The following is a 20,034-nucleotide window of genomic DNA, read 5'->3' on the forward strand; positions in this document are numbered from 1 at the left end:
AAGATAAGAAGAAGACCGATATGTTTGTAAAGCATTCAACGTCAGTGTTTATCTCCGCTAACTACAACTTTCTCCCTGTTATCTGCTTAGAAAGTGATTTCCCATGGCAAACTCAATTTCCCATGAGCGCCTGGGTGAGGACGCACATTTACGTTTCGACGCGATCTGAGCCCTGGTTGAGGCAGTCCAGTCAGAGGCCATATTGGAATATATGAAGTCGGCTTGCACTTTGATGGAACTGAGTGTCTGCCGTTTTGAGAGTCTCTATACTGCTATCCAGGATTTATACGCGAGTGATTGCAACAGGCATTCTACTTGAGACTCTGCTAAGTCTGGACGGCAAGTTGTCTCGCTTCTTTTATTGGGAAAAATGAGTCCAACCGATGCTAAACGGGGGGCTAAACGCAGGAAGAACAAGCGGGGCGGTGGCAGTAGCTGCAGTGCTGTCTGCAATACCAGCGGTGGCAAGGCCGGGGTTGCTTCGGCCCTGGGCTGTGAGGGAACAGCAGCACCTGCCTCTGTCGTCGGCTTTTTGACACCTGGCAGTGCAGGCAGCGGGAATATAGGATCCATCACGGGCATAAACGACGAGGTAAGAGTGTCACACTACTGGATGTCAAAACAGGGGCAAGCAGCTTGGAGCGTTATCAACGACACATCTGATTTGGGCCCGAGACTGATGCGAGGAAGGCAGCTAGCTAGCTAGCTAACTAACAAGTGCAACGTAGCTGGTAGTTAACCGGCTTAATCACAGCTAATAATAGTTGTTTATTCTTTGTGAAATAATCGCCAGCAGTTAAACAGTCCCCAGTGTAATATAACACACTGTCTTAAACGTCAGGCTAACTTACTAAAGTCTTGGCGAAATCCTAACACTACCATCGTTAGCTTAAGTTAAGAGGTCGTAGGTGTATCGACAACGATTTAGACACAATCAAGCAGTTGGTTGATCTAATATTCTTCTCTGTGTATGGCTAGCACAGGTATAGATTGGGCTGCTCGAATCAAAGTTATTCGGGAATAACATTAAGATTAACGTAGGTGGCTCAAAAGCCGCTATCACCTAGGTAAACACTGATGCTAGCTTATGCTAACAGTCAAGAGCACTAACAATCTCATCACTGTTTTTGTGTTTTTAAATTCCGAGTTTCCGTCGTTTTTTCTCTCTCTCTCTCTATTTCTCTAGTCTGTAAAGGTTTGAGTTTAACTTGGTCATATTTTCCAGAGGACCAGCTAAAGTACTCGACTACCTCCTCCACGTTAGCCTAATGAGCCCGTATACTTCAATACCACGATAGTGAAACTTAACAGTGAAATCTTAAGATGGTTAGCAAGCTTATTTACAAGATCGGAGATGTTGGTTAGCTTAATGGGTCGCGTAAATAACACTTGAGTGTTTTGTATTCTGCATCGAAGGGAACTATGTCCTGTCTGTGCTTCTGTGTACGTTTATTGTGCTTTTGTAGTTATTCTGGTCTCTCACGTAGAAAGTGTGTGTGTGTGTGTGTGTGTGTGTGTGTGTGTGTGTGTTGTTTGTTTGTTTGGGATTAGTGATGTTACAGTATCAGATTTTCCGCTACAAGTGGGCAGAAGAATTCATGGTAACAACAATATCGCTGAAAATAAAGAAAAATACCCCTAGTCATACCAAGCTTCATTTATTTCATCGTAACTTTATTCATTTTAACTTTGTTAATTCACTGCTGCGCTAATAAGGTAAATGATATAAGAAATTTCTTGGCTAAACCATTATGGAAAACCAAATGTGACTACTTGGAGCCACTGCTGTTTTGTCTACTCTTTTTGTACACAAAATATCATGAAGCTTAAACAAAGACCGGTCATTCAGTCAGGCCTATGCTAAACAGGAGAAACACCTGTGAGTCATAGTGCAGGAGCTAGTGTTAGCTTGAAAAACTGTCAAGACAACGGTAATTAAATTAAAAATTTATTCCTCAAAGTAATACCAGTCTATCTGCACCTATCTCAGTGACTCAGCCTCGCTCTATCTCAGTGTGTGAGAGAAACACAGAGAAAGAAAAACCAATGCTGTTAGCACTAAACACCTTACTTTAGTCATCCATAAAGTAAGCATACACTGTCTAGTACGTGTTTATATACTATATAGTGCAAGGTGACAGTATAGCAGTTACTAAAAAGAAGAGAGCCTTGATATAAACTGGATTCCTAGTTGTTCAGGTCATTTACAATATGTTTATGTGCATGTTTTACTGCAGCATTCATTTTTATTTTTAAATGTCAGTTATTACTAATGCTTAACAGTACATGCACAGATAGCCAGCTTGTTTTTCTCATAGCACCGATTACTACCATGGTGGTTTGTGTCAGCCTGCAGCAGCAACAGTAATTTGTCGTTTAAGTTTACATAACATGAAACTGCTTGAATTTAATCCTTTAGTCTAAATGATCAGTTACGACTCCTTTTCTGCCAGTCTGTGCATGGCTAGATAGAGATTATGTTTTGCTATAATTTTTCTGAGTTGACTCCTTAAATGTGCGTACATCATTTTTGGGCACTTTTGTTTATAGGTTTTCTGTGTATGCAGTGTGTACTGGTGTGAACCTATGAGAGGTTTATCAGTATAAATATATATGCAGTCGAATATAAAACCCAGAAAATAATACAGAAAACATTAGAAGCTTTGAGGTGTAATATAGAAACTGTGTCATCACTTAGTGTAATTGATCACTTGCATAAATAGAAAGGGATGAGTTCATTGTAAACTATGAGCTGTTTTGTGTCCATCAGGTCAAAGTGAACAGCGGCGTTACACCACAGTTTACAGAAGGACCGGTGAATGCTGACTTCTCTGGAGTCCTTCAGGTAAAGTACAGTCAAGGGTTTCTGAATCCACTCAATGATACAGAACCTTTGTCGCTCAAAGACATGTCCAGTTTACCAGAATAATACACACCTTGACAATAGAACTGTGTGTATGCTAAATGGTGGAAACCCACTCAAGATTTAAACATTCAGTGTTTCTGTTAATTCAGTCATTTTTAAGTATGGAACTTATTCATATTCGGTAGGACTTGCCTCAGTTATTCATACATTCAGATGCTCCAGCATTTGTATTTTTTATTTTTTTAACAGTAGGGTTTAAGTGTTGATAACTGCCTTTTTTTTTTCCTGATTACTAATGACGTTATTCCTCAGAATTCAAATCCATACAACACACATCACGAACATGAACTTGAACAAGGAACGAGGAAATATATGTATGAAATGTACTGTTTATCATAGAGAACCCAACTGATTGATCAGTGAGAAGATATTGTCTGCAAATATTTGCTTTTTTCGCTGATCTTTTATAATAATAATAATAATAATAATAATAATAATAATAATACATGGATAAATAATATATAAATGGAAATTAAAAAGGTAAGGAAGAAGGGTGAGAAATGCCTTTCAACTATGTTATGAGAGTTGGCGTTGCATAGTTTGTCCAACAGAGGGCACTTTACAACTCTCCTGTTTGTTGTGTGAAACACTACACACTGATTAGGAGCAGTTGGATACAACGCAAATGAGTAAATGATTAACTAACATGTGTCACACAATGTTCAGCTACTTTCTGACACTAATTTAAAAAAAAAAAAAAAAAGAATTTACAATATCGACACCTGAGTTTGAGAATGTGATAATTTAAGAAGGAGGAAACATAGGATTCTGAAATTCATACCATAGCTGTACTAGGAGGCCATATCATGTTTGGATAGATGCTGATATTCCGTTAAGTGTAAAGCTGCCCCGCTCTAACCCAGAGTACTCACTGAGTCACAGTCTCCAGGAGTACACGTTTAAAATGTAGCTGAAATAGATGGAAGTCAACCTTCTTCTTAAAATCCTATAGCCATCCCACCCACCGTCACAAGCAGTCAGTGTGTATATCATTAATTGAAGCCTCTAGCTTCTAATTACGTGTTTGTGCCCCTCTGTGGTTCACGCACTGAAAGGACTCTGTGTTAAAGTTCCTGTGATTTAATGAAGTACAGCGGGCCTGTTCAAACAGCTGTTGTACCTGGAGTACATTGGGTTGTGAATGTTAGATTGGTTAGCAGTTCAAGTGATCACAAACTTGAGTTTTCCTCTAAAATAACATCTGTATTATTATTATTATTAGAAGAAAAAATAACCTGCTTTTATTTATTCCCTTAAGTAATAAATGACAACAGCCACTGCATTTCTATCTAGGGGATTTTAATCAAACACAGTGACTTCATGTAAACTAATATATTTTTCTTTCCCACCACAGACCCCATTCACATTTGGCCTGAACCAGCGAGCGCCCTACACTGCTGGTGATCGCTGCCTCTTGTGTCGATGTGAGCGTAAAGACACTGTCGTGCCTTCAGAGGCAAGCATCTCAGGCCAGAACGGTACGGCACAGCCTGCCAAGACTCCCAGTGCTCTACAGCTGCCTCTGTGGGTGTGCTCTGACTGCAGGCGCACAGTGGAGAAGGAGGACCGACATACTACTCTAGAGCAGTCTTTAGGGGTAAGTCACATGAGTGTGAAGAGAATTAAAGTTATAAAGAGTTTGTGCATGGAGAGAGAGTGCTGCGTGTCAAGCCTTTGCTCGATTCCGCCGTTCAGTCGGTTTTCTGGCTCAACACGGATGCCACATATCTGCAGTTTAACGTGCACAGCTGCGGTCTTTCAGTGGATGATGCAGCTCCTGCGTTCACCTGGCACTGCTGGTTCTGTGCCAGAACGGCTGAAACAGATGCAGCCACCGTGAGCAGCAGCTGCTGCTGTAAGAACGTAATGATGGAAGCAGAATAATACGATTGCACAAGCTTGAATTGATTCAACGAGGTAGCGACTTCTAGAAGCTTCAGCTTGAAATGTGCACTTTTTCAATTTTTCAGGTACATTAATTAAACAAAAAGTATCTCAGTGGATGAAATGCTTTTGATATATAATAAATGGTACATAAAAATGTAGTTGTGATTATGGCATTAGCTGCATCTGTATCTAAAAATGAAGGAACTAATTATAAAAATCATAATGATTTAAGTCTTTATTTTAACACGTAGTCACATTTAATACTCCTAATGATTAATTAAGAAAATAAGTGGCAGTGTTGCTGTTGTCGTCTTAATTAGTTTTCTCTCTTTCTCCTCTGCACACCCAAGTGTGACTGAAAATATCCTCTCAGGCCTGTGTTGTAAGATGACGTGTGTTTGAGTGTGCGCTCCAGTTACTCTGTATATAAAGAGCTTCTTTATGACCGACTGCCTGTGGAAAAATCTTGTGATTTGAAATCAGTGGGGGGTTTTTTTTTTTTTCTCCCCCTATAATACAAAGTGACTTTTTATTTTCCTGGTTGAATGTGTGTAGGAGTGATTATTAGTTGTAATTAATAAAAGCACTTTTGTACAGACAAATTTACAAAGGCAGCGACTCGACTTTGTTTCCGTTCTTGCAAATTCTAAAAGAAATTTTGCTTTTTATTTGTAGGCAGGTGGTAAGATTGCGCCTACATTTTTCTTCTTCATCCAAAGTCTCAGTCTGAGTTGCTTTTGAAAACTCCCAAACGTTTGTTTTTTGGAGCTCAGTCCTATGTTTTCTTAGTTGTTGGTGCGTTAGCCTTGGATGGTGGTCTTGGGTTTGGCTTCCTCTTAAATGTATTGTTAAATGCATCCTAACTGCAGGGGCGTGCTCTGCTGACTCACAGCATTATGGTCCTGTAGTCAAGGGGCCCAAGCAACTGGAGAGCTTTTATTTTGAAATAGCTGCAGAAAAGAAAATTTGCACATATATTCTCTATCTAGTCTGCCACATGCTGTGCTTTTTCTGGTGATGAGTGAATGATGGTGTGACATTATAAGTCAGTTCTCACAGTGGTTTGCTGATCTCGGCCCTGATGCTTGTCAATTGTAACTGTAACTTTTCTCTAAACAAAAAAAGACTGCACTGTGTGCTCATCCCAGTTGTAGTTACTGTCCAACACGTTATAAACGTAAATAGGCTGAGCGTCATGTGGTGCTGGACATATCAGAGCAGTCATTTTCAGGGCCTTGTAGCTGTCACAGTGTCCAGAGCCAGATCCATGAGATGATCAGAGATTATTTTATGACAAGCCACAGCTGAAGAGACTGAAGAGGAATCAACTGAAATGATTAAAAATGCTCTTAAATACAGAGAAGTGATTGACATTCATATTATATGTTAGCACATTATTTTCAGCTTTCTGGACAGCCGTGCGACATGCCCAGTGTCACCATCGGCTCCTGAAAAATGATCAGCATCACAGTAAACTAATAAAAATGTTTCTGTTCAATGCCTTATTGTGATGTCTTTGTTTTCCTTCATAATGCCTACAGAGTCAGGACTTTCTTTTGCACATGCCTGTGGGTAATGGAAACTTGGGCCAGGAGGCAGCCACAGGGGACAGACTGACCACTGCTGCGCCTACTCTACCCATGCTTCCTGCCCCGGACCTCACCACGCCGATGCCTGCTGATACAGTGTGCAGCTGCGAAGCTTGCAACGAGAGGCGGTCAGTTCAGGTTGACTCTTTGATTCCTTGCGTTTTTGTTTTTGTTTTGTTTTTTTCACTGATTCTTAATGAATTTGTGGGAATTACAGGGAGATCTCTGCCGAGTCGGAGAGGGAGTCGCAGCAGCTGCAGAACCACTGGTCGGAGCTTCGCTACCTGGTGCGCTACATCTACAGACAGACGGGAACGCCACTTGCAGATGACCACGACCAGCCTCTAGAGAGAGACAAGGAGGGCATGAAGGAGCTGGTGGACAGGTATGACCACGACCAGAAATCCTGCCTCTCTTTCTCAGGTCTTTCTTTCAGGGGCTTTCAGGGGTGTGTTTGGCCACTAGAGGTCCCTGTTAACAGGGAGCTTCTCTGAAAACAGCCTTTGCGCTGATGTCAACAAACTGAAACTGCTGCCTTGTTTTGTTTTGGGTTTTTTTGTTTGTTTTTCCAGTGTATTTGAACAAGTCCACAGGCCCGTAAAAAGCCTATTGGATTACTTAATATGATGTAATTGAGGAAACTGTGACTCACATGGGGAGATTTTAAACTGTACAGACAGTGTTACAAGAGAAAGAAGAGCTTTACGTGCTGGTAGCATCAATAGATGGGGAATTTTTTTTTCTTTTCCCACATTATGTTCATTGTTTTTCTCCCGCAGACTCTGTGAAAAGGATCCCTATCAGCTCTACCAGCGGTTGGAGCAGCAGGCTCGGGAATACGTCTTGGAAATGAAAGTGCGTCTATTGAAGCACCTTTCTGCAGGTTCCAAGAACACGGGACCACCTGGGACCATAGCTGCAGCCCAAGGTCCTCCTCAAGCCCACCAGTTCATCTCACTTTTGCTGGAGGAATACAACGCCCTCTGTCAAGCTGCACGAACCATCAGCAGCTTCCTGCTCACCCTGGTTCGTCCGAGTGTTGTTCCCCCACATACAATAACACGTTTGACATATTCATCGCATTCTTAACTTTTATTTTATTTCCTTTTTTTTTTTTTGCTCTTCCCCAGGAAAATGAGCACCTCCAGAAATTTCAGGTGACCTGGGAGCTGCACAACAAACACCTTTTCGAGAATCTGGTTTTCTCCGAACCGATCTTACACAGCAGTTTACCGGCACTCATTGCACAGCTTAGGTAAGACGTCACTTCTATTTAAAGGAAGACTCTATGACTAGACGCTCATCGTGATGATTTGATTGCTAATAAAGACCCAAATTGCACATTACCTTCTCAGATGCTGCCTTTGAACAAGCTTCCACAGTACTGAGCCATAAGCCAGCAGGCTTATCCCTAATCCCTATTTGTTTTTTTTTGCTTTTGTTTTCTTTCCACAGGCATGGCACAGCTTCCCATGATTCATACAGTGAAGATACGTACAGGACGTTATTAGAGAGCTACCAGCAACTGCAGCAGGAGATGGCTTCAGTGGCCGCTCAGTGGCAGGATTGTGAGAAGAGGATTGATGACTATGTGGATGAACAGGTACGCAGGGCAGTAAAAGAATGTCTTGTGTAACGCTCATGTTCAGTACAGAGAATAATAAATTGTGTAACATGTTTCTTTTGTAGATGCTTTTTAAGGTGGAGGGTCAGAATATTACCAACCAAAGAACAGAGCCACACAAGTCTTTAATTAGCAAAAATGTAAGTGAAATGAAAACTCTGTGACTGTTTAGATATTTTTTTTCAGTCTTTGATTTGTGAAGCTTCTAAAGTCTTTGTTGATTCTTACTATCTGCCTGTTTCCAGACTTTAAAGACAAAGCAGGGAATGCTGAAAGAGGACTGGGAATTCTTTAAGCAAAGAAGGTTTATAGAAGAACAGGTACGGCACATGATTATGACGCTGTCATTTTACAATGGAGTTTTACAGTTGTGTCCTTCAAAGCGCTGTAATGGTTTCTGTTTTTGTTTTTTTGTAGTTACCCAACAGTAAGAAATCCCCCACCGGAGATAACAACTTCACAGACACAATGAGAATGCTGTCATCTCGTCTGAGTATTCCAGACTGTCCAAACTGCAATTACAGAAGAAGGTGAGCTGTCAGGATTCAGTGGCTTGTCCCTGTCTGGCCTGGGATTACGTTACTCTTAGTCCAGTGAATTTCAGAAATAATTCAAATTATCTTCACAGGGGGAAAAAAAAAAGGATAACATGTATAAAATAAGTGAACAGACTGGTTATGTTTAGTTGTGAAGAAATTAAATGAACCCCCCTCTACTTGCTGGTATTATTATTATTATTATTATTATTATTATTATTATTATTATGTGCAAAAGTCTTGAGCAATTTCTTTATATTTTGCTTCCAAGGAGCCAGAATTTATTTTCTTTTTTTTTTTTGTGGGCTCGTGCAATAGTTTAAGTCTTTTTCAGGCTTTTTCAGTGCAGTCCTTGTACCTGACCATTTTCAGAGGTTTCTTTTCTTTCTGTTAGCCACCTAACACTGACCTATGAATCATTCCAGCATAAGAACTCAAAGGATGAAACAGTGTTGTCTACACATAATGCGATTTCTATTAAAAATGATAAGATAACAGTTTGAAGGTCTAAACTGGTGTCTTTGCAAAAACAAAGCGCTATTAGCTGAAAACATGGCACATCTCTACATGCTGTGTAGGGTGTCCTGAGAAATTTTGAGAGGGAAAAAAATGCAGATGAAAAGCGTCTGAAAGTCATGTCCTTACGGAGTAGAAACCAATCCAGCAAAGATCTGACACTGTAACCATTTATTGTTTACTGTAGCCTGGTTAGAAATGATGTTGGTGGAAGGGTGGCTATCAAGAAGCCATTCTTAAGGAAGGGAGAAATGGGGAGCCAAGGCTGAGGTATGCCAAATTACACAAGAGGTGGTCTGAAAATCAGCAGTGACATGAGGTGAGGGTCATGTCACTGGTGTGGCTCAAGACTTTTGTCACTTTGCTATAGAACCTATTTAAAGATGGGAGAGCGAGATGTCAACATGTGATGTATTGAAGACCATTTTCCGCCATTAAAAAAGCCACTTAACTCATTTGACTGTATGGGAATTGTCTTTTTAAAATACTTCATGTAAGAACTTTACTGAGAGAGTCCTGTAATCAGTATCACAATATAGATTTTGTCTCAACTTTTTTCAACAGGTGCACATGTGACGACTGTAGCCTCTCTCACATCCTAACGTGTGGCATAATGGACTCTCCTATCGCTGAAGACCTCCACATCAAACTACCCATGCAAGGGGATCCTCCCCGGGACTTCTTGGCAGGGGTGCACCCTCCTAGCCTCTCTTCCGGCAGTTCAGCATCCGGCTCCAACTCCAGTTCTCCCATCACCATCCAGCAGCATCCGAGACTCATTCTGCCTGAAGGAGACACCAACACTTTGTAAGTCATCTATTAGTATTTTCCCCAATCTTAGCGTTAACATAAAAATAAGTGCTATTAAAGTGGAACTGATATTTCGATAAATAGTCTCTTCTTCTTCCTGACTTCTCATTTCTCTCTTGTTGTAGCATTAGCGATGATGACGAAGTGCCTCCATTGTCCAGTAAGTTTGGGGACATGTACCCTATGAGTGGTTATGAGGACAACAGTATGGTGACTGCTGCTGTGAACGGTCTTCATAACGACATCAACGGGGAAGGTGAAAACGTGGCGCTAAAGACAGGGGTGAGTCCTCTACAGCCCCCAAAAAATGCCCAAGATTAGCTGTGAATTTCCCTGCCGGGTTTCTGGATGATGAAGCTGCAGTTCATTATGAGTGGGTTACGGGTAATTTGGGAAATGTTTTGTCCTCACATACTAATTCAGTCTTTGTTCTGCACCTCTCTGTGTCAGTCTCCTCGCATTACCAGCAGCAGCAGCTCATCGGAGGGTGACGAGGAGGAAGCTAATAGCGAGGGTGGTGGGGAGCCCCCAGGGCAGCAGGAACAGCTTTCCTCAGGAAAGACCAATAGTCCTCCACCCTCCTACAACCACCAGCAGGTATTTATACAAATACAATGAGCCTTCATTCGTCTTCCTTTAAGGGCCATATGCTCAGACGCACTCATTGTGTGACGAGAGATCTAAAAATACTGATCACAGAACAAGAATGTTCTTTGTTGCTGTGGGTCCCGGGGTTATCGCAGGAGCGTGTTTTTTTTTTTTTTTTTTTTTTTTTTTTTACATGAATTTAAATTTTGTTTTAATTTTTCTTTTTTTTGTTATAGCTTAGACTGGGTTTGCTCATTTCAGTTTCAATGTGGTTCCAGTAGTTTCAGTATTAATTTGAGTTGCTAGTCCATTATAATATGAGTGGTATTACTATACAAACACTAGACGTGGTCATCTGTGCATCAGTGAAAGTCCCCTTATACTCTTTGTGTGGATTAAAGACTAGAAGACATTTGCTATTTATTTTATTTGTTCGTTTGTCTTTTAAAGTCTATAACTAAAGCTAATGCCACACTTATCTGGCCACGATCCTTGCCACCTCCAGGTACAGCTGTTACTGACGAAACGAGGTGCTTTATTTGCAGGGCAGGGTATCCGTGTATCCGTGTATCCGTGCAGTGGCACTGATGAGACCTGAACCACTTTACTAATGTTCATGTGACACAAAAAGCACATCAGTTTAATTCTGATGTAAGAGCGGAGATAAAATACTTGGTAGTGTAGTCACACTAATTTAAAATAATAATAATAATGAAATCCTCGATGGAGCTGAATTGGAAAAATGAACTCCACTACTACATTCTGATACATGATTTAGCTGTTATTACTCTTTTAAATCAACGTGTTTCAAACCTATATTACCCCCACCCTCAGGCAGAGCAGGTCCAGCATGCCTGCGAGTGCCACGTGTGCAACCAGGACCCCAGCTCTTCCACCCTGGGCCCCGCCACGTGTTTGCCCCCTAGTCGGCTCCACGCTGCGCCTCCTCCCCCCGCTGTTGGACACCAATTCTTCACAGACAGCAAGACCCCCCCTGCACACCCCGCCCTCCACTTGTACCCACACATCCACGGCCACTTGCCCCTACACAACTTCTCCCGGCCCCTCCTGCACCCCACACTCTACCCACCAAGCCCACCTCTCACACACAACAAGGTGAGGATAACAAGTTTTTAGAGGTAGACGTAAGTTGTATTCTTCCGATCAGTATGTAGAATTCTAGCATTGAAAGTGTCTTTAAGGGGAAAATTGATTCATTTCCTTATCACTGGGGATTTTTCTTTTTTTAAGGTTCCAAGAACAATCCTAAGATTAGTTGTACGCTAGTTTCATTTAGTGTCACTGCAGTTCCTTTTTTCTGCCACAAGGGGACAGACTGAACCTAAACTAGGGGAAGGGGGGAAAAAGCAAAAAGAACAGAGCAGTCCTGAACTTTGTGCCACACTCAAACCTGTTCATCTCATTATTCCCTTACTAATCACATTTTTTTCCCACCTTAAGCCTCTGCCCCCCAACCCTATATCAAACCACTCGGCGGCCAAGCAGCCAGCCTTCAGTGCGTCTTTACCAGAGCATGTATACCAGAACTGCTTCGGCGGTGCGGGCAGTGCAGGTGACTGGAACAGCTCTCTGCAGTGCCTCTCGCTCAAGTTTGAGAATTTATGGGACGCTGCTGTGATGAAGAGCTGGAATCCGTCTGTGCTGTTGCCCGAATCGCTTCCAGGTGAGCCGCCCTGGCACGGCACAAATCACCAATCATATTGAAATCATTTAAAAAGAATCGTTAAGACAATGTCTTCCCTTATGTTTTGTCCTAACCCAACAGGTGATATGCTTGGACCACCACTTGCTGATGTCCCCCTCCCTCCAACATCATCTATTTGCCCCCAAGGGGAACATGCCTCACTGCCCACGCCTCTGCCCCCTTCCTCGTCTTCTTCCTTGTCATCATCTTTGTCGTCATCCTCCTCGTCCTCATGCTCCTCTTCAGAAGCCAAAGAGCAGAAGAAGACCGGCGGCAAGAAGAAGTGTCTCTACAATTTCCAGGATGCCTTCATGGAGACGAATCGAGTGGTGATGGCTACCTCCGCCTCCACGTCCTCAGTGTCCTGCACTGCTACCACTGTCCAGTCAAGTAATAACCCACCCATCCACCTAGCATCTAAAAGACCCAACTCTTTAGGTAATATAGGAAGTAGGAGTAGTGGTTAGGTTTGTACTGATGGGGCTTTTTTGTTATTAAAATGATGGGACACTCAAACAATTTAACACCTACAGTTAAAAGGGACTCGTTGTGGTCGTCTCCACCGCCGTATTATATTCTCGTACCCCAGCTCTGTGTTATTCATACATCAAAATATTTTTGGGTGCAGCCCCTCGGTCCATCAATTGTTTGAAACAAACCATTTTAGCTTCCTCTATTTAAACTGCCTTTCTTTTAATTGGCTGAAAAAAGGTGGTTAGACCTACTCAAACAAAACAACCATCTGACGGCTGTGGATGCTGTGCTCACAGGTATCATGTCGGATGTCTTTGGTATTATGCAGAGGCAGAAATGGAAGAAACTGAGCGTTTAGGGGTCTGAAACCGGAGTTTTTGACTCACGGGGAAACTTGTCAGTGTGTATTGTGCATCCTTCATTGTAAGAGTACATATTTAACTAATTGATAAGTCCCCTTGAAAATTTGGGTGTGTCATCAGTTTTGATCACACACAAATTTTGCTGTCACTGATAGCTTTTATTCAGCAGGATAATTATTCATTTTCTCTATTATAGTGGGGTTTTTTTTATGGTATTTATTACCTCTTTGACCTTTCCAAATATTAAAGCACATGGGAAGGATGCCTATTCTTTTATATTTTTCTCAGTGTTAACTGTAGCAAGCATGTTTTACTATGCAAGGTTTGCTACTGTGTCTATGCTTGAATGCACAGTTAAGAATTGACAGAATGGTGAATTCAAATCTTATGTCCACACATTCATCAATTACTCAGATAACCTGGAGTAAAGTGTAAATTGTGTTTTATTCTGAAATGTCTGGTCGTTGTATTGTGGTGAAATGAATGATGTGGCTTGAGATAGAGATATATATATATATATATATATATATATATATATATATATATATATATATATATATATATATATATATATATATATATGAGGTCGATCTAAATATCAGCGTTATAATTCATATTCAAAAGGTCATCAAGCTGAAACTGCGTTGCGCTGGTTTAGAAGAAGTGGTATTGACGTGCGAAGCATGCGTCAGCAACACTTGGCTTGTTTGTTTTCCTGTCTGGAAGCTCTGAACACGATCATGTTGTTTTTGATGATGTGGGGATTTTTTCTTTTGTGTATTTTGTTAATGTAAATATTGTAATTCTGGCCATTTTCCCTCCCTTCTAGATGACGTATTTCACAATCTAGGTAAAGAGGACCACAGGCAACCCACTCCAACCACCCCTAGAAATGGCTCCACAGGACTTACCTCCCTCCCTCCTCTCTCGGGGCCCCCGCTCCCTCCAGCACCCACTGCGCACCTTCCGATAATAGGATCACAACCCTTCCCAAAAATGGCCACTCCAGCTCCAGACTTTGCAGACTCCCACCAGGGTCATTGCCTCCCACCCACAGAACCTCTGGCCACCTCAATGGATGGGCCCATCAGTGCCCCACCCAGCGTCTGCAGGCAAGTTTGCTGTCTGATTTCACAGGAAAGATTATTTATCTTATTTCTTTTTTGTCGCAGCAATCCAAACTGAATTTAAAGTACTGAAACATGAAAACATTATTTATTTCAGTGATCCTGACTGTGAAGGCCATCGCTGTGAAGGGAATGGGGGGTACGAGCATCCGCCATATGATGGAGAGGAGAGTCAGGACGAGGACAGCTGCTCGGAGCACAGCTCTTCCACCTCCACATCCACCAACCAGAAAGAAGGAAAGTACTGTGACTGCTGCTACTGCGAATTCTTCGGACATGGCGGGGTAAGACATGCATGTTTATGCAAACACATTGACCTCAGATTAACATCTTGTTGGTGTTTTTTTTTTTTTTTTTTTTTTTTTTTTTTTTTTGCTTTTGTTGTTGTTGTTTTTTCCAAATGATTCATTTATTTTTATTTTCCTCCTCCGTACCCTCATTGATTGCGACACCCTTTGTTTTATTCACAGCCCCCAGCTGCTCCTACCAGTCGAAACTATGCAGAAATGAGGGAGAAGCTTCGCTTACGTCTGACAAAACGCAAAGAGGAACAGCCGAAACGCGAGGAACAGCAGCCGGTGATAGAAAGAGATGGAGGGGTGGAGGACCACAGGCGGGTGGAGGACCTGTTGCAGTTTATCAACAGTGCTGATAGTAAACCCGCTTCCAGTTCTAAGGCAGCAAAACGAGCAAGGCACAAACAAAAGAAGGTAACTACCTGCTGATCAGGCCAGAGGCCTTTTTGAAATGAACCACTTTCCTAGAATACTTGGAAAATATAGCACTCAGTGGTCTTTATTATTATTATTTTTTTATGAGTCAGAGTTGTCAGTACACTAATAGTAAATGTCTGTGTGCTTCAGATGGAAGAGAAGGCCCGTCTGGAGGCGGAGGCCCGCGAAAGGGAGGAGCAGCAGTTGTTGGAGGAACAGCAACGGCGACAGAGGCAGGAAGAGGAAGAAGCGCTTCAAAAAGAACTGCTCCGACTGCAGGAGCTGCAGCAACATCGCGCTGCCAAAAAGAAAAAGAAAGAGAAAGCAAAGGAAAATACCGCTCCCCCTCACAACAATCCACAGCCCCTTAAACAGACAGCTCAGAACGTCTTAGATAATCTTCAGAATGGAAAGTCACAGCTGCTTCAAACTCTCATCCGCCTCCCTGACCAGAAGGAACCCAGATTTGACTCACTACCCCGGCCCCATTTACAGCACAGCCCAAACTGCGCTGCTGAAAAGGGGTTTACCGCTGAGACCAACATCCCCAATTCTCCACCTGACCTCCTCAACGGCACCTCCTCTCTACTCGAGGTCAGCAGTAAATCTAAGGGTAAGCAGTCCGCTAAAGTGCCCACCTCTGAGGCTGCTGTAAAGAAAGCCCCAGAGTTACCCAAGAGCTCCGATGCGCCTGTAAAGCTCGCTAATGGCGCTACCACTACAACAGACACCAAAGCAATGCGAACTAGGCCCGTTGAAGCCCTCGCTCCTCTCCCAACCAGTGAACCCCAGAGGGAGGAAAGGAGCAATAACAGAAGTGCCAGCGGTAAAAGGCAGCAACACCAACCTCTAGCCCAAACAAAGGAAGACAGGATAAGCCCCCCTGTGTCAAACCCCTCTCCGTCTCCCCCTCCAACCTCCCAGTCCGAACAGACCCAGCAGAACGGCAAACCTCCGACCGCAGAGTCCCCACAGCCCAAAGGCAAGACCAAGAAGAGCAAGAAGAAGAAGGCGGACAAGATGAACAGCTCGATAGGTTGGTTTTAATCTTCTGTGTGTACAAGTCCGGACTACCCTGTCCTGCTGCTAAAGTCGGAACAACAAAGTGTTCTGCATTGTTTTCCTTTGTCTCCTGGATGTTCTGTAATAAGCAAGGTTTGATCACCATGAGCAAGTGCTAGGGAGTATTTCTTAATCCAGCTTTGCTGTGATCCCAAACTCGGACGTGCTGTGAAATGTTAAAGCACCTTGGAAACGTAATCCTGACAGATTAGAACCAGGAAAATGTGTATGAGACCAATGAGAGATGAATTTTTCTGTGTATGTATATATGAAAATGTTTTATTTTTATTTTAGATGATGTATTCCTGCCCAAAGACATCGACCTGGATAGCACTGAAATGGATGAAACGGAGAGGGAGGTGGAGTACTTCAAAAGGTGCGTTTGACCAAATTCTGGAGGAACACTACTAAAATGTGTTCTTCCCTACCTCAAAGGCCTAATGTCAGCTTTCTTCCTTCTTTTCTCTCTTTTCCAGATTTTGCTTAGACTCTGCCCGGCAGACCCGTCAACGGCTATCCATCAACTGGTCAAACTTTAGCTTGAAGAAAGCTACGTTTGCTGCACATTGAGGGTGTTTAGTGAGTGACTGTCAGGACAGAATCAGTACCTTAACAGCTATACAAACCCAACCCCGACCCTCCACTTATCCCTTTACTTCCACCCAACTGTTATCCTCCTGGAACTTCTCCCGCTGTGCCCAAATCACACCCACGCTGCCTTGCTTTGTTCTTGTCACTGTGTGGTTCCAACACAGACCCATCTGGACTGATCCACCTGCAGAAATAAAAAGAAATGAAATGACACAGAATCACAAAATGCTACTCTACATCTGATTAATTTTTCCTGCCTGCTTGTGTGCTTCTAGTCTGAGTTGGGCATTTCTCTTGACTGAAAAGGAAAAAAAAGAAAAGAAAAAAAAAAAAAGCCATGGTCTGAAATTATTTTCTTATATTGGCTTAACTGTAGTCAAAAGATGCTTATTATGTCTGGAAGGTTTCCTTAAAAAAGAAAAAGAAAAAAGAGAGACAATGGAAACTTAAAAAAAGCGAGAAATGTAATGAATTAAAAGCTGTATTTGACATATTGTGGCTTACTATCCCATCGTTTCCTGTTCCTAGCACGGCCTCTCATCACACGATTGACAAGGGAGCTTGGTTAGCTGGTTTCCACTCTCCCAAACCCTCCCCCCACCCCACCAACTACTTCCACCTTATTTCACAGAAAGGAGGAAGGCGTAATACTTGACATTGTTCTTTTTTTTTTTTTGGTTTTTAAGTTCTGTTTAACAAACTGTTGAGTAAACGTGTACCAGTTACAGTTTATGTTTTCTTTATTTTGACCTGTAGCCAGCTTGTATCAGAATACTTTCAGAATGAAATTGAAAAAGAACAATACTCACACTATCAGTCTGTTATAGAGTGTATATTGTATTAACACTAAAGCCAAACTGGCTACTTTTAACATATTGTTAAGTAATATTAAATCTTGTCTTTCTTTTTTGAAAGATGGAATACAGTAGTATGGCAGGATTATGTGTCTTGTGTCACATCTTATTTCCTACATACGGTAAAAAAGCCAAACCAAAATGTCAAAAGACGTACGTACATTTACAGATGCAGTTCACGATATGTGAAGCTACTGTTAGCAGCCAGTTAGCTTAGTGTAAACAAGGAAATGGGGCAGCTTTGCCTCGCTGGGTCCAGCGGTTATAAAAATGCACCTGCCTGGTGAGTACACATTTGGTCGGGACATAGAGTCATAGTATAATGAGAACGCACACCCTGTCGCTTCTAAGCTTTTATGTTTAAAAATAATAATAAATAGATTCATAGTGGATCTTAAAATTACATAAATACAATCTTCGATGAACATGTTACACAGCGTCACTGTTTTAACTATATTTGAGCTAAAATGCAGAAGCAGTGTGTGGAAAAACCTAAGTACACCTCATGACTCAGTAGATGTGGAACCATCCTGGTGCCTGAATGTTGTCAGTCTCTCGTTCAAGTTTGTCGTATGGACCGCGACAGACTCATTGTGGAACAGTTTTGGACATTCTCTTCTTTACAATGTTACTCCAGTTCATTCATCCTTACAATGCCTAGAGCCTGACTCACCATCCCTCTACAACCGTGCCAAACACCTCCATTTGACCAAGCCACATTTTTTATTCTAATTTTTATGCTGTCGTGAACATTACCACTTAGCACGTTAGCTGAGGTCTGTTAGGAGATGTAGCTCCTGGATTTATTGCAGTTTCTTTGAACTTGGGGTGAATTGGTTTCACTATCCACTCCTGGGAATACTCAAAACTGTCTTGTATGATTTTATACTTATACTCTAGAATGATGGACTTGGACTCACCAGATCAATAAGCAGCAACAGCTGCTTCTTTAAGATATTTGCTTGTGTTCACGCAGACCTGAATGTCTTAAATCAGCAAAAATGTCAAAACTTGTCCTTCTACAGGTGCTCACATTTGCTCAGTTAATCATTGCATTTAATGAACAATGCCTGGCTGCTACTTATTCTCTTAATTCTTATGTTAGCAGTACTTAGTTTTTACATGCTACTTCTGCATTTTGGCTTGCACAGTGTAATATGTGTTCATCTCAGGCTGTATTTATCTGCTATGAACTAGATTATTTCCTGACACATAAAACATTAGAATTTAAAGAGAGCGTGGTTTACTTCTACCATGACTGTAACTCTAACCATTCTCACAAATATTCAAACACATCTGTAGAATAACTTTAACACAACTGTGATCACATTTGGTCTATACGGGTAATCAGTTAACACTATTTTGGGCTTCCCTGCTTAAGGTGAAAACACAATGGACCGTGGCTGCAAATTTTGGCTGACAGACATAAAATCAAACTCAGATAGCAAAAACATTACACAAACCACCCCCTTATAATGTCTACTGTTACAAATAAGCAAGCCAAGAAGATACACCTTTTATTTAAAAGCACCTGTATCCTTAAGTGACTTATAACTTTGAAGTTCTGATTAATATGATTTAAGCAGCCTAAACATCAGCCCGGAAGCACAAAACAATCTCTGTAGCTTCTCGGTCATCTCAGTCAAGGTAGTCTTAAGCATCTTTTCCTCAAGTCTAACTCTTTTCAAGCACCAAAAAATAGCCCCAAACAGTTTTTGTACCAGGCTGTGCTTCTGATTTTACATAACGACTCTTTTATTGGAGCAAACCTCAAATGGCCATTCGAGAAACTATAGGTTTTAGCACTTTTTGGATTAGCTTAATTTTTCAACTCGGGTTTTATTTATTTATTTTACTAAGCTCATTTTGTGCTAGCACAAAATCTGTGTGATATATATATATATATATATATATATATATATGTATGTGTGTGTGTGTGTGTGTGTGTGTGTGTGTGTATATATATATGTATATATATACATATATATATATAGAGAGAGAGAGAAAGAATAAATAGGACTTTGGCTATGCTACACCATTAGGTAGCTAAAATTCCACATGGCCCTTATACTTTTATTTAACAATAAACATTAAAGATAAAAACTGTGGGCACAGACCTTTTTTGGCTTCTGAAGTTGGGGCATGCCACACAAACTTTGAAAACCAGCTTGCTAACAAGAGGACTTTTGTCACCAGGTAGGTGGAGTTGCATTAGCAATTTAGCTACCATACTAACTGCATGAGTTATCATTATAATTATCCTTCAGCTATGAGAAGGGCTTTAATTTACTAGACATTAGAAAGAAAAGTCCACAAATTAATCCATTATTTATTACTGTTATTTAAATTTGTTTTAAAAAAGACTAACTGTAGCTTTATATTTGACACCAATGAAAACAGATACTCCTTTTTTTCTAATAAGCACACTCAACAATTAGGGACATTTCTGAAAATTTCTTACAGCTAATGTAAATTAGAAATCTCAAGATGATCATTTCCAAATCCGGAATTTGCGAATCAGTTGTACTTCTGCTAATCCAGGAATTTTACCCGTTGTTGCCCTTCTGCCCGTCTGTGGCTATGTTCAAAGTTGCAGGGTGAGTCACACCCTCATAAATGAGTTCCTTTTGGGAAATCCACAAACTTGCAGTCATAGTCAGTCTAGCAGGG

At 41.4% G+C, this 20,034-nt stretch overlaps 1 protein-coding gene across 2 annotated transcripts; it reads left to right on the forward strand.

Moving 5' to 3' along the window:
• Window positions 1–128: 128 nt before the first annotated feature.
• Window positions 129–17,449, forward strand: fam193a (family with sequence similarity 193 member A). 2 transcript variants are annotated; one of them, XM_024802680.2, is made up of 23 exons: window positions 129–592; window positions 2,771–2,845; window positions 4,281–4,523; window positions 6,355–6,530; window positions 6,620–6,787; window positions 7,182–7,428; window positions 7,533–7,657; window positions 7,858–8,005; window positions 8,092–8,166; window positions 8,272–8,346; window positions 8,444–8,556; window positions 9,643–9,885; window positions 10,014–10,170; window positions 10,339–10,485; window positions 11,311–11,592; window positions 11,938–12,160; window positions 12,263–12,619; window positions 13,847–14,129; window positions 14,242–14,428; window positions 14,615–14,854; window positions 15,008–15,893; window positions 16,214–16,295; window positions 16,396–17,449. In XM_024802680.2, exons 1-23 carry the CDS (start codon window positions 371–373, stop codon window positions 16,487–16,489), a joined length of 4,848 nt encoding a protein of 1,615 aa, XP_024658448.1. In that variant the 5' UTR covers window positions 129–370; the 3' UTR covers window positions 16,490–17,449. The 2 variants fall into 2 exon arrangements, with proteins under 2 accessions (XP_024658448.1, XP_024658449.1); XM_024802681.2 differs by having other exon boundaries at window positions 12,263–12,571.
• The last annotated feature ends 2,585 nt before the right edge of the window (window positions 17,450–20,034 follow it).

Source organism: Maylandia zebra, linkage group LG6, assembly GCF_041146795.1.
Source record: "Maylandia zebra isolate NMK-2024a linkage group LG6, Mzebra_GT3a, whole genome shotgun sequence".
Classification (NCBI taxonomy): domain Eukaryota; kingdom Metazoa; phylum Chordata; class Actinopteri; order Cichliformes; family Cichlidae; genus Maylandia; species Maylandia zebra.